The sequence below is a fragment of the Ursus arctos genome, unplaced genomic scaffold (genome assembly GCF_023065955.2).
Source record: "Ursus arctos isolate Adak ecotype North America unplaced genomic scaffold, UrsArc2.0 scaffold_10, whole genome shotgun sequence".
In the NCBI taxonomy this organism is placed as follows: Eukaryota; Metazoa; Chordata; class Mammalia; order Carnivora; family Ursidae; genus Ursus; species Ursus arctos.
This window is the reverse complement of record NW_026622764.1, coordinates 1,188,309-1,202,513: the sequence shown is the minus strand read 5'-3', so window position 1 is coordinate 1,202,513 and position 14,205 is coordinate 1,188,309. Positions and strand designations below refer to the sequence as shown.

The following is a 14,205-nucleotide window of genomic DNA, read 5'->3' as shown; positions in this document are numbered from 1 at the left end:
GGAAAATGATATTCCATGCAAACATTAATTTTGAAAAAGCAGGAGAGGCTCTATTAATATCAGATAAAGTAGACGGCAGAACAAAGAAATCACTAAGGATAGAAAGGGACATTACATAATGATAAAAGGATTCATCAACCAAGAATATGCATAATCCTAAATAGGCAGACACCAAAAAACAGAGTTTCAAGATGTATGAAGCAAAAACTGACAGAGCTAAAAATACAGAGAGAGACAGCCAAATCCAAAACTGAAGTCGGAGACTCCAACACCGTCCTCAGTGAAGTGGACAGAACCACTGGAGGGAAAATCAGGAAGGATGTGCAGGAACTAAATTGCCCCATCGACCAGCAGAACCGAACCAACATCTTTAGAGCACTGCTCTCAGTACCAGCAGAGTATGCGTTCTTCCCAAACCCCACGACACCCAGACAGGAGTCCAGGTCACAGGTTCAACAGGATTGGAATCACAGACCGTGTTCTCCGACCATGATGGAGTCAAGCTAGCAATCAGTAACAGAACGTCCACAGAAAAATCTCCAGCCTGTGGAAGCCACACAACACACTTGTAAATAATCCATGAGCCAAAGAGGCAGTTGCAAAAGAAATTTTGAAAATACATGAAGCTGTACGCAAACGAACGTGCAGCGGGTCAGAACTCTGGGACGCGGCTAGAAAAGTGCTGACAGGGACGGGGAGCGTCCGAGTGCCTCCCTCAGGACAGAGAAGTGTCAGACCCACAGCGTAAGCTCCCAGTTCAAAAAACTAGACAAGTAGGGCCAACATAAACCCAAGGCAAGGAAAATGAAGAAAATAATCATGATAAAGGCAGAAATCAATACAACCGAAAGCAGAAGAAGCCGGGGAATCAGTGAAATGCAAAGCTGGTTAGTTCTTCAGAAAAATCAACAAAATTGATAAACGTCTGGAAAGGCTGAGAAAGATAAAGAGACTACACGGGTCACCAATATCAGGTATGAAACTAGTGAGAACTATAGCTACAGGCCCTACAGTCATCAAAGGGTAGCCAAGGAATGTGATGAACAGCTTACGTTCTTGCATATAAAAACGTGGAAGAAAAGGCCCAATGCCTTGAAAAACACAAATGACCAAAATTCAGCCAAAATGAAATAGATAGCCTGAATGGTATATAACCTTTTTAAAAAAAAATTCCACTTGCTATTAAAGTTTTCAAAAAAGAAATATCTAGACCCAGATGGTTTCACTGAAAAATTTCACCGAACATTTAAAGAAAATGACGAAATTATCTCCAGAAACACCAGAGAAGGGAATATTTTGTGAGCACAGCACAGCCGATTCATATTCACGGTACATAAAGAACTGTGCGGCTCAGCAGCAAGGAGTCATCGTCATCCCTTGACTTAAAAATAGGGAAAGGACTCAAACAGACATTTTCCCACAGAAGCCATGCAGACGGGGAACAGGTACACGGGAAGGTGCTCAACGACACTCATCATCAGGGAAATGCAAACCGAAACCACAAGGAGATATCACTTCACACCTTTTGAAGAAAAAAGACAAGAGGTACCAAGTGTTAGAGAGGATGTCGAGGAAAGGGAACCCTCGTGCACTGTCGGCGGGAAAGCAAACTGGTGCAGCCACTCTGGAAAACAGTATGGAGGGTCCTCAAAACATTCAAAATACAACTAAAATACGACCCACCAATCCCACTTCTGGGTATATATCCAATGGAAATGAAATCACTCTCTCAAGGAGATATCTGCACCCCCACGTTCATTGCAACATTATTCACAATGGCCAAGACATGGAAAGAGCCTAAGGCTCCATCAATGGATGAACGCACAAAGATGAACGCACACACACACACACACACACACACACAGGAATATTATTCAGCCACGAGAAAGAAGGAAATCCTGCCACTTGCAACAACATGAATGAACCTGGAGGTCATCGTGCTAAGTGAAATAAGTCAGATAGAGAAGGATAAATATTGCATATTGCACAATCTCAGTTATTTCTGGAAGCTAAAAAAATCGAACTCCTAGAAATGAGTAGATTAGTGGTTATCGGGGGCTGGGGGTGTCAGGGAAATGGGGAGATGGTCAAAGGATACAAACTTTCAGTTACAAGATGAATAAATTCTGGAGCTCTAACGCACGACGTGGGCACAGTTGACGATACTGTATCGAGTACTTGAACTTTGCTAAGACAGGAGATCTTACATGTTTCTGTCATACATATGCAAAACCCAGTAACTATGTGAGGTGGTGAATGAGTTAACTAACCTTAATGCGGTAAGCATTTCACAATGTGTGTCATCACATTGTACACTTTAAACGTACACAATGTTATTTATCAATTATAAAACTGGAAAAAATAAAGGATATACATAAATTAAATAGGCAAAACGTGTCCTTCAGATGTATTTTTATCATTTAGAATCCTACCATCTCTCAACACGGTTACATGCTCTTTTCTATATATAAAAACTGCAACAAGATATGTCAAGCAAAAGGAAAACATTGTCTTTTACTTTAGGTTAGCTGAGAAATACCTTGTCAGGAAGTGTGCATCCTGTCCGCCTCACGCGCCTCTTACCATCTGGTCGAACAGAAAATGGTCTTCTGATAGTAAATCGATACCACAGCAGGATAGAAAGAATGTTTGATATCAGGTTTCCGTAATGCCAATGTCGACAGTGCGATAATGCTTAAAAACGACGCTGCACTCTGCCAACGAGAGACTCGAAAGTGCAATTTTGGCAAAATAAATAAAATGATAGTTAAAAAAATGCTTTTCTTCTGCAATGATCTCACAGGTCACAATATTGAAATCAAGGACACATTTCTTGTAGAATATATGGGAGATGGTGGAAAAGAGAAGCCATTGTCGTATGTTTAAATACCGTAGAAGGAGGAGTGGGGCGCCTGGGGGGCTCAGTCAGCGAAGCTTCTGCCTTCGGCTCAGGTCATGATTTCAGGGTCCTCGGATCAAGTCCCATGTGGGGCTCCCTGCTCAGCAGGGAGTTTGCTTCTCCCTCTGCCTCTGCCCCTCCCCCCTGCTTGTTCTCTCTCTCTCTCTCTCTCTCAAATAAATAAATTCTTCTAAAATATTGCTGTAGAAGGAGAGGAAAGCAATGGGCAGGAAAGCTCAGTTTATTGTGCGCCTACTACGTGCACGGAAGTTACCCTCACAGCGATCCCTGAGAACGTGCCAGCCAACACCTCAATCCCTGCGTTGACTGGCTTGAAGAGTTCTCTCAAATACCATCAGCTGGGTGTTGTACAGTCTCCCCAGGTGACGCTAACCTGCACTCAAGCCTCAGCCCTGGGGAGGGCACAAAGATGCACCCTGCCCCCCCATCCCTATCCCAACCCCAGACTCGGGGTTCCAGCTGCTTCTCTCTGTCCTGGGGCTTTGCACTCACCTGACCCTTGGTTACCGTTCGACTCTCTGACCTCTGACTCATGTCACTTAAGAGGAGCCTGTACTCTTCTTGTCTTCATGCACCTGCTGTCCAGGGGCCCTAGATGTTACCCCTGGAGCCCTAGAGTCTACCCATCTCCCGCCAGGGCCCTGGCCCAGGGTGTGCCCCTCAGGTCCCTCGGAGGCCCACTCCTCTCCCCCTGATGGCCGTGAAGCGAATCTCCAATACCTTCCACGGCATCCTTCGATGTTCGGATAGACCAGACGCAAAGTGCAAGTAAAACGACAGCCAGTGAGCTCCTTTTTCTCATCTGGCGCTCTTCGTTTATGGTGGCCCACCCGCGTGGAAACTGGGGCTAGAGACAGCGGCCCTGTCTACCTCGTTAGGTCGTGATGAGCACCGGGTCCGGTGCGCGGAGTGTCTCTGTGAGCAGGGGGACGCTGGGTCGTTGAGCTGCGGCATTCGCTCCAGTGCACAAGTCACCGACAGGCTTCCTGACGGAGGTGGGGGTGTGTGCGAGACTCCCCAGCTCTCACCCTGCTCCCACCCTTCCAGACGGCCGTTCTGCTGGCCTTGTCCAGGCTGGCGTGAGCCCCTAGCTGCCCTGGCTGGAAGCCTTGTTCACTTCTCATCCAACCCGACCTCCCCCGCACTGGACCACAGCCGCTTGGAGAACACTCTTGGCCTGGTGTCAGCAGCAGCATTTCCCCTGTTGTATCAAATGGGTTGATTGCTGTTCTTGTCCCCTTCAGAGGTTCCTTCTTCTGTCAGCCTGTGGAAGGGGTCTCCCAGGGGTGGCCAGAGCTGACGCGGGCAGGCGCCCAGGGCACCCTCCGCACACAGTGCCCCCCCCCCCCGCTCCTGTGATTTATCCTTTGACGGTGAGTCCGGCAGGGCAGAGGCCACGTTTTATTAATACCTACAACCCAGTATCGATACATTGCCATTCAATAAGTGTTTGCTATGAATAAGTAAATGAGTGCTGATTAAATACGATTCAAAAGGCACTTAGGGGAGAGACCATTCGTGAGTCATAAATATTCAGAGGAAGGGCCAAGAGGGAAGCATAGTGGGGCAGTTTATGGGGCTGAGAAAAGGTACCCTTGCCCCTAATTCGGCCTTGTGAGAGAACCTAAGTGACGTGTGGTGTTCATTTGTCTGGCCTAATACCAGTAACTGGAAAACGGTTACCTCTTCAAATGGACGAGGGCTCCAGGGGCCGTGAACACACACCGCGCCCTTGCTGGCGGAGGCCGTCCCTGCCACAAGCCCCCAGGTCCCAGCGCAGCGCCTGACGGCCGCCAGCCCACAGCCACCTTCTCGCAATGAGGGCTTGAGTGTACTCGCGGGCCGTGCACTGGTCCTCACTGGTCACCTCAGATGGTTAAAAGTCCCCTCTTTCTTCACCGCATTTTGTGTCTTGACCACCAATCCATTGATTCAAGCCTTTTAAATTCTCCTCTTGCTAATTATAGGAAAACGGGTTTCATGAATTCACTTACTGTGAAAATGAATGCCTGCTTCGAAAAGTAGTAAATGTGCCTCTTCCAAATGAAAAGAAGGTCCCCCCAAATTCTGAGATCCTGGGTCAACAATCAGTCCGTCCACTCTGTTCTGATCTTCGTGGTTTTGCAGAGCTCCGTCTTGCCCTTGACGGTTTCTTCTCCCTGACAACGCTGTCTTTCCAGTCTCGTCTGCTGGGTCTGCTGTCATGCTCGCCCCCCGCTCCCCGGGCCGGGAGCTGTGCCTCGAAGTTCTGCCATGGACCTCTCCTGCCTTGTCCTCGTGGATACTAGCGTGCTGCATTTATCTTCCATAGTTCTTGGGTGACCGGAAGCACGCCGCGAGCCCAGCGTGCTCCAGATCTGGGCTGCGGTAAGAGACCAAATCCAGCACACATTCTGTCATCTGAATCAGCTCCAGCCACATGTGCAAGCAGATGGCATTCGAGACCTGGCAGAGCCTGCCTGGACTTTGCAGTCTTCCAAAATGCATTCTGAGTCGAACCTTCCTGAGTGGAAGTGGTGGCGAGACGACAGACTCCCAGGGCAAGGAAGGACCTTGACAGTCACGTGATTGTTTTCTTCCCTTCGGAGGAGCTATGTCCCCCGACCCAGACAGAGCGAAGGAACCCTACCTCGGAAGGCCTTCGGAGAAGGTGACGCCGTGTCCGTCTCTGGCCTTGGGTTCTTCCTGGAAATGCCCCTTCACGACACCTGGATCCAGCAAGCCCGTCTTGGAGGAAACGTCTCAGCACCGTCGCCTGGATCCAGGCGCGCATCCCCTTTATCCTTCGCTAAGTCAAGGCGCCGTCGCTGTGAGGAGGCTGCACGAGACCAGCAGCGTGACGATTCCAACCCCGTCGTCTGTCTCTGTGGGCAGGCGCACAGAGCTGAGTGCTCCGACCCTTCCCAAGCTGCCCGGTGACGATGCAGCCTCCGGACGTCCCTCAGGACCTGCTGGCTGCCTTCTCCAGACACAGTCATCCCAGAGCCTCACCTTCCCCCTGCAGACCTGCCACGGAGAGGCCTTCTCTCACCACAAGTGCTAAAGGACCATCTCAGGGCAGGACAATGCTAGATATCGGGGAATCCCCTGGTAAACATGATTCAGCTAGTTCATCCCCAACACAACCCTTGCCACACAGTTCCTGTTACAAACGCTCTGCCCATTGTGTCCCTGCAAAGATGTGAACCCAAGAACTGAACCGTTAGCCGGTAATCGCTGAGCGACATGGGCACCAGCAGGAAGCTCTCATGGTGCTGAGCACACGGGAGGATTCCCTCAGAGCTGCTAGCGTTTGCTGGTGCCCCCTCCTGGGAGACGTACCCAGAGCTGCCCCCGAGGCTAGAGCTGGCCTCAGCGACAGGAGACCAAATGGCATGGCCCTGGACAAGCTCCCGGCCAGTCCTTCTCGGTCTGTGGTCTCCCGGGCAGCATGGTAATGAGGGGACCAGGGGCTTGGAGCCAGGCCTGGGGTCCTCTGAAGTCTGAGCAATTTATCTTTCTGGACATGAGTGTCCTCAGCTCTTGAGTTTGATGTCACAAGTTTGGGACAAATGATAATGGTTTCTGCTGCTATCCCTTCCCAAGATTCCTTTGGATGCTGCTTAGCAGCCCCTGGATGTGGTCACTTTGGGCCGGGAATTGTCCTTCTGGGCACGTCTGCTCTGCCAGCCTCTGATTTTCCTAAACCTTCGGGGTTTCTGGTTATTGGTCTGGTTGCTTTATAACATAGCTGAGATTAACGGAATTACATAATAATACTAACATGAAGATTGTTCTCTGTCACGTCCACAGTTTTACCAGACTCGCTTTAAGGAATATCTTTGCATCCATGATTCTGTATTCTTTACGGCTACAAAGACGAGCATGAAGACCCCCTACTAGGGAACACGTAGGTAGTCATAGCAGCTCGGCGTGTCTTCTGTGCCCAGCACCATTCCAGATGCTTTACAGATATTAACTTGCTTAATTCTCTCTTCGATCCTGTAAGGTGAGGACGATTATTTCCTCGCCTTAAAGATGAGGAAGCTAAGACAGAGAAGCTGAGTGCCCCAGACCAGACAGCTGGGGACGTTCCAACCTGGGGAAGCCTGGCTCAGCATCCATGCTGGTAATCAATGCCGTCCCACTTAGAAAGACTGATCTTTCTTGAATTATGGGTCCATTCCTAATAAAGTTCTCTAAATACTTTTTTTTTTTAGATTTTATTTTTAAGTCATCTCTACACATGGGGCTCGAACTCACAACCTTGAGACCAAGAGTTGCACACTCCCCTGACCGAGCCTGCCAGGTGCCCCTTTAAATCCTTTCTGAACATGAATGTTCTAGATACGTAGATGGCTCAGATCAACGAGAGATTCTATTTTCCATGGTCCAAGTTTGATCTTTTCCACGTGGATCTGGAAACATCCAGCGCACTGAGGACCATCTGAATGGCGGGAGTACGCTGTGCTTCTGATCAGTCAGGTGGCAGGGCGCGTCCCGAGGCACCTGCTTGCGCACAAGCATGGCTTCCCGCCTCAGCTTGACACAGCCCGCACTCAAGGCCGAGATGACCGCATTCTCTTCGTGTTCATGCTGAAAACTCTATCAAGTTAGAAAGTCAGAAGTTTTTTCGTGATCAAAGGACCATTTCCTAGAGTGAGAATTTGCCACGTAAGGTTGTTTAACAACTACAGGCATTGATCGGACAAGAGGAAGACACTGCTGTGGACAGAATACCTCCCTAAATGTTGAGGGATCACGAACAGACACAGATAAAACCAGACACCTAAAACAGACAAACTCCGATAAAGGCCAAAAGACCTGGAGGTGTGTGACGGGAGACACAGTGTGACAGGAATTTGATACAGAATTGGCTCAGGTTATGTCACCAATAGACGGAAACGGCAAAAGTTTAAAACACTGCATCTTAGAGTTTGTAACGTTGATTTTGCAAGTAGACATCTTGTGTGGATTTTTTTCTTTACTGACATTCATAAAAGCAGTTATTTTTATTTATTTATTTATCTTTAATACTATATTTATTTGAGAGAGAGAGAGCATACAAACAAGGGGAAGCAGAGGGAGAAGCAGGCTCCCTGCTGAGCAGGGAGCCCAATGAGGGGCTTGATCCCAGGACCCTGAGATCATGACCTGAGCCGAAGGCAGACACATCACCGACTGAGCCCCCCGGGTACCCCCAAAGCAGTCATTTTTATTTGTCAGCATTGTGTTTTGATGGTACATTGCTAAACTATTAACTCATCTAAATAATGTATCAGTGGTTAAATGGACTTGTTAGGGAAGAGAGAAATATCATCGTGAGACTCCAATGGCGGCCATCACAACCAGAGACTTCAGGGGCCAGCAGAGCACAGACATGCAGATTTTCCGTATCGTAGATACACCGAAACAGCTCCTCTGTTATGAAGACATGCTGGGAATTCAGAGTTCATTGATTCTAGGATTTTGTCTGGTTTAATTGGCTGTGCACGTAAGGAGCTCATACAGGACTGTTCTTTCCAGAGAGGTCCATATATTCTCAAGTTTGAGGAAAAGTAACGTGAAACAGTTTACATTTATTTTGTATCTTCTATTACGTGTATAATGTTTGTATCTGTCCTGTATATTAAATGTAAACATTTGAAGTTTGGGCGCTACTCTACCTCTGGGGGTTAACAAACTTTGCCATTTTTTGTTGCTGAATGTATTAAATGATGCTTATTTTGCTTCGAAATTTCCACCTGCTGCTAATTTGGGGTGACTAGCACGACCTAACTTGTTAAAATTCAGTCCCCATGCGGGTGATGCTGGGACAGAGGTGCTGGTGTCACAGGGAGCTTGTGAGCACTTCATTTTGCGACAGGTGCAGGACTCCCTGGCCGTGGCACCGCATGCGTTCCAGTCTGCGTACAGGCGAGTATGTGTTACTGAATCATTCGTACCGAACATAGCAATTTACAGCCTCCAGACATGCTCTGCACTCCTCCTATACTGAATTAGGTAAACAAGAATTTGCTTAATCTACTAATCATATTACATTTTCCTAAGATACCTCTCTTTTATATTCAAACTAATAAGTAACACTTATTCCTCCATCAGGCTTTGTGAAAATCTCTCTGTATGCTTAAAAATATTAGTTGCCTCCTGGGCTTTTCCTAGCCTTATTATTTATGTCTCAAGTTTGGCAACCAAAGGAATATATAGATTTCCAGGTACAGAAATTGGTAGGAAGATATTTTCTGCTCTGTTTCCAGCATCCTTCGTGATGATGAACAGCAATATTTTGTTGACATTTTTGTTGACCACAGCAGTACACTGGGTTTCGATTTCATCTGCCTGGCCCAGAATCCTTCACTTGAATGCTTTGCTTAACCTCAAAGTCCCCCCGTCTGCAAATAAGCCTCATCATCTCCCCACCCGCCTTCCTGCCTTTGTACCTTCGTCCTTCCCATCACTCACAGTGGAAATCCTGGCTCCACTCTGACTCCTCCTTACCCGCTTCTTATCACCAGGTTTATCCCCTTTTCCTTCTGAGCCCCTCCCGAACCCACCCTTCCCTTTCCACTTCCACTGCTGGGTCTCCAGTTCATCTATCCGCTCGTTCAAAGGTGCATTTGGTACCTGTGATATGCCCGGACACGGTGCTGACACCAGGAACCCAGAGAAGTGAAGCACAGTGTGTGCCGTCAGGGAGGCAAGATGATGTCCCCCACGGAGTAACAGGATAACTGGTATACCTCGTGTGTGGGGGGGTGTCCCGATCTGGGCTGAAAGTGTTGCCAGCTTGGCTTCTCCAAAGACTGCTTCCCGGGAAAGTTGATGCCACACTGCGGATTCGATGACGAGGGAGAAGGTAGAACGGACAGAACATTCGCACGTGGGGGAGTCTGCCCCACTCACCTGATCCTCAAAACTGGGATCCTAAGCTCCCAGCTGACCAGGCTGACATGACAGTGTTTGATGTCAATGTCTGTTAGCGGCTTTACGATTCAGAGAGCACACGGTCTTATTAGGAAAATGAGATCTAAAATCACGAAAAGTTTCACGGGCATAAAAACATTGAAGGGGCACCTGGATGGCCCAGTCGGTTAGGCGTCCGACTCTTAGCTCAGCTCAGGTCTTGATCTCAGGCTCATGAGCTCAAGCCCCACGCTGGGCTCCACGCTGGGCTTGGAGTCTGCTTGAAACAACAGCCACAACAGACTGGAAGAACGTCGTAGCGATGCCAATAAAGGTCTAGTGAGCGCACAGCCGTGCTTCTCTTGCTCCTCCGTCCGCGCGCGACAAGCAGCTGCGCGACATGCTTCCCATTCCTTGCAGGCCTGCTGTGCTGCTTTACGCGGTTATTCCTGATGTGCATTCCACCGTGAGGGGGCTGCTTGCGTCCCCACTCGCGTACGAAGAAGTTAGCGCTCAGGGCGGCAGCGGCTGGTTGAGGTTTGACCCCCGGCCCGTCCTCTAGATCACAGCTCACTGACCGGCAGGGTGAGAACGCGTGTCGGAAGGTCATACCTCCCCGCTCCTGCCTCCTCCTGGAGTCGCTGAGGTAGGTGTCACCATGGGCTCCTTCGTCCAGACGGTTTATGAAACTGTCAAATGCGGCTTGGTGTGAACGTGTCCCAGGTGTGACCTTGGGAAGGACAGAACCACGGCTCTGTCCGAAATGGATCAGGCCACTCTGGGAGTGGCCCGAATTAGACCAACCTCTCCAAGAAGGTAGAAGAGAAAACTGGGGAAGAGTCTAGCAAGGACAGGGCGACTCTGCACAGGCGGGTGGGGAGACGGGTGGCAGGACAGTGTGTCGGGGCACGAGAGGGCCACCTGCCTGCAGCCAGAGCGCTGAGCGCCGAGGGGCAGGCCGCAGGTCCAGCTGGGGGTGAGCGGCTTTGAGGAAAATCAGCTTCACACACAAGGAAGACCCTGGATGCGCCCGGCGTCACCCGCACCCTGTGCCTGGCCTGCCTGCTGCGGACCTGCTCTTCCTCCGACGTCCGCGCCCGGGCTGGGCAAGTCCCCTGTCGGCCTGAGCTTCAGGACACGCAGCTGGGATCTTCGGGAAAGCGCTGACTAAAGAAACGCAGGGAATGAGAACCACAATGGCGACGGAGACAGTAGGAAGGCGGCGTGATGGCTGAACTTTCACGCGGGCGGCTCGAGTCACGCGCCAGTCACACAGACAGACACGGGTCCCTGCCGTGTCCTCATGTGTGGCAGCGGGGGCACGCTGGGCCCGAAGCGGCTTGTGCCCCCAACCCCAGTGTCACCGGGACGATTGCAGCACCAGCGGCCGTTCTGCGGGGCTGGCGGGCTGCTCACATGTCTGCAGGGGCAAGACGGGGAGAGCCCCACGCTGGCTCCCCGGGGAGGCAAGTAGATACCTCCCGGAGTCCTCTCCTAAAGTCAGCGACATACTGAGAACACGCGGGGAGCCAGGACAGCCGCCCTGTTACCAGAGCGGGGGGCTTCCTGGACACAAGGGCGGGGAGCCGGTTGTGGAGGGAAGTACGAGGTCGGAGCAGGTAGCCGCTGCCTGAGCGCCAGGTCTCGGATGAACCGAGGCAGGACCAGACCTCCGCCAGGGCCGCACTGCTGGTGAGCGACGGGGAGCGGAGGCAGGAGTTGGGGGGCAGCCCCTCGGGAGAGAGCTAGCCCTGGCCCACGGGTTTTGCGTTTACGTATCCTGTGCGGTATTCGTACTCCAGAAGACTGGGCGGAGGGAAGGGACACCCCTTGGGCCTTACCTGGAAAAGAAAACGCTAGAGAACTAACCATGTATATAGAACACTGTCTGAGTCAGGGGCTCTCTTATTCTAGAGGACAGTCCTGGCCTAGACCCACATCGATGAAGGAGACGTCAGCAGGCCAAGCAGCACATCCTGAAACAGCCAGCGACCGTCCAGCCCCCGGTCCCCGGGCTGGAGGGCTCCGGGCACACCCAGCACCACGTCCCAGGCGCGTGGGTTCTCGTCTACAAATCTGCCCTTGTTCCGTGTTAGTGGGAGTGGTCATTAACTCAGCACAAACTAATGGTGTTGTGTTTCTTGAGTATTAAATGTTGAGGACATTGCACTAAGCCTTAATGACTCACCAAGCACCAAGGCCTGGGGCGGCCAGAGGGGAAGGGCCCGCAGGTCCTACCTCTGACGACAGACCCTCCACGCCCCACCCCTCCCACCCCTGCTGCTGTCAGGGACTGTCAGAACACCGCGAGGGACCCCCCAAAGGTTGGCACTATCTACTACCCACACACGTCTTTCCATGATCCCCCCGAGAAGTAACAGCTAGAAATGCAAAGTGCAGGGTGGAATGAAGACAACCCAGTCTGGGCTCACACGGAGTCCGCTCCCAGAGATCAGCCTCGGGAAAATCCAAATTTTTATCTCAGTTTCCTTCCGGCCCCAAAGGATCCATGGTGTTCACTTCACGATGGCCCTGCCTGGAACCACTCTCCTGGCGTCGTGACACGGACTCACCACCCCCTCGTTCCTCATTCAAGAAAGGTCAGGCCTGTGCCTGAGCGGGGTCTGGGGGGGTCCACACCTGATAAACACGGGAGGAAGGAACTATGCTTAGAGGAGAAAAGTCCTTTCACTCAGGAATTTAAGCTCCATGGGTCCGTGAAGAACTAATATCTCTAGTTACTACAAATCGGGGGGGTGCTTATTTCTAAAATAAGTTGTACAGATGACATATTTTCCGAATCCTCAATGCAGTAAGAATAGAAATTTCTTCTTTCTCGATCTAAGTGTGTCACTTTTTATGGGGTCAAAGGAAGCTTTTCAACAAATAATGAGAAAAGATCAAAGACGGTAAAAAAAGAGGAATGCATTCAATCTACTCTTTGCCTGTATTTATTTATATATTCCTGTTCTCAGAGGACCCAGCTCCGGGGAGGAGGAGGCTGGGTGGCCGGGCATCTGCTCCCACCCCGGAGCGACCTGTCCTCACGCCCGCAGGCTCCCTTCCCGCCCTAGGCCTCCTTCCAGCGACCAGCAGTGCTGCATGGAGCCGGCCACCTCTGGCGTGGGATTCCTCCTGGACGCAGCAGTTTCGTGGTCAAGCCAGTGTAGATTTGTGCGAGTGACATAACCTCGTGAAAAAGGGCGCTACAGGGAAACGTCACCATGGCTCCAATGACAATGAAATTTACATTAAATTTCCCCTTGAACTAGTTTTTCATGACTAACTTACTCACAAAAAACTGCTTTCATGTAATGGATTTCTGGGCGTAATTTAAAAATTTAAGCTTGAAGGATTTTTACCATCCACCTCCCTTTGAAGAATCTTACGGAACATTCATCACGAGGAATTCAAACCAGGTCGTCGCCCCCCTTGCCCAGAGCCGTAACGACACGAGGGGCGCCCTGTCTGGAGACTGTCATCGAGGCGGGCACGCGACGCTGGACGGGAAACCACAGTCTAACTCAACACCCAGTCTCACCTTCTTGTGCTGGGCGGAAGGAAAAATAATTAGAAAACATCTGAAGCTAAAGGGGAGGAAACGCTTTTTTGTTCAGAAAGCACGGGGTTTCAGGAAGTTGCCTTTGGCGGCAGAAAGACCAACCAGGATACGGCGGAGCTGGGCGGAGAATCACAGCCCAGAAGCCAACAAACAGGAAAACCACGGGCGCCTCGGACGCGCCCCCAGGAACCAGGTGTTTGCTGCTGCGTAGGCCAAGCCTCATCACCGAGCACGGTCCTCACGTGGACACAGGGATCTCCGTGTCCTTCATCCGGGCTGAGAACTGCTCACAGGAAGTGCGGTCGGTGTTCCAGAATACTTCCCTGGGCTCCGCAGCTAAGGCAGCGATTCCTGCCAGAGCCTGTTCCAGGGTCGCATGCGGCCGCTGGCAAGAGGGAGCCGGTGTGTGCCGCTGTGGAGCGCGGGTCCGAGGTCTGCGGGGCGGGGAGCACGCTGGGCTTCAGGGACACCGTGTAGCTTGGCGTCTAGCTCCCTCTGCAGAGCACCCTAGAGCAGGAAAGTTCCACCGTGGGCTGACGGGAGGTGGGCGCTGTTCTGGGAACCCAGCTGCCCTTCTCCGGCATTGCGTCCAAGCTCCCAGCTCATCCGAATGGTGCCTTGGGGTGTAAACGATCCATTTACCGGCCCAGCCATGGGCTTTGCAGGGGTGTGTGCTGAGAAACGGGGCACTCAGCCCTGCAGACCCCAGGTCAAGAGCCTGCGATGGCGGAAACAGCAGCTCTGGGGGACACATCTGATGTCAGGGGTCCACTCTGCCCTGCCCTGAGACCCCAGCATGCCCAGGCCACATGGGCAGTCTGTCCGTGGTCCTTGTCCCCGA

At 51.2% G+C, this 14,205-nt stretch overlaps 1 protein-coding gene across 1 annotated transcript in view; it reads right to left on the bottom strand.

The window, feature by feature from the left end:
• TUBGCP3 (tubulin gamma complex associated protein 3) overlaps window positions 1-13,970 on the bottom strand; it is a 72,501-nt gene extending 58,531 nt beyond the window's left edge. Inside the window, exons 1-8 of the mRNA XM_057309952.1 lie at window positions 13,903-13,970; window positions 13,607-13,798; window positions 11,353-11,491; window positions 10,876-10,969; window positions 10,242-10,468; window positions 9,398-9,523; window positions 7,364-7,504; window positions 5,550-5,647 (exon numbers count right to left, since the gene is read on the bottom strand). Of these exons, the coding sequence (XP_057165935.1) occupies window positions 5,550-5,647; window positions 7,364-7,504; window positions 9,398-9,523; window positions 10,242-10,468; window positions 10,876-10,969; window positions 11,353-11,491; window positions 13,607-13,798; window positions 13,903-13,970 (1,085 nt within the window). The remainder of the gene's footprint in view (window positions 1-5,549; window positions 5,648-7,363; window positions 7,505-9,397; window positions 9,524-10,241; window positions 10,469-10,875; window positions 10,970-11,352; window positions 11,492-13,606; window positions 13,799-13,902) is intronic.
• Between the last annotated feature and the right edge of the window lie 235 nt (window positions 13,971-14,205).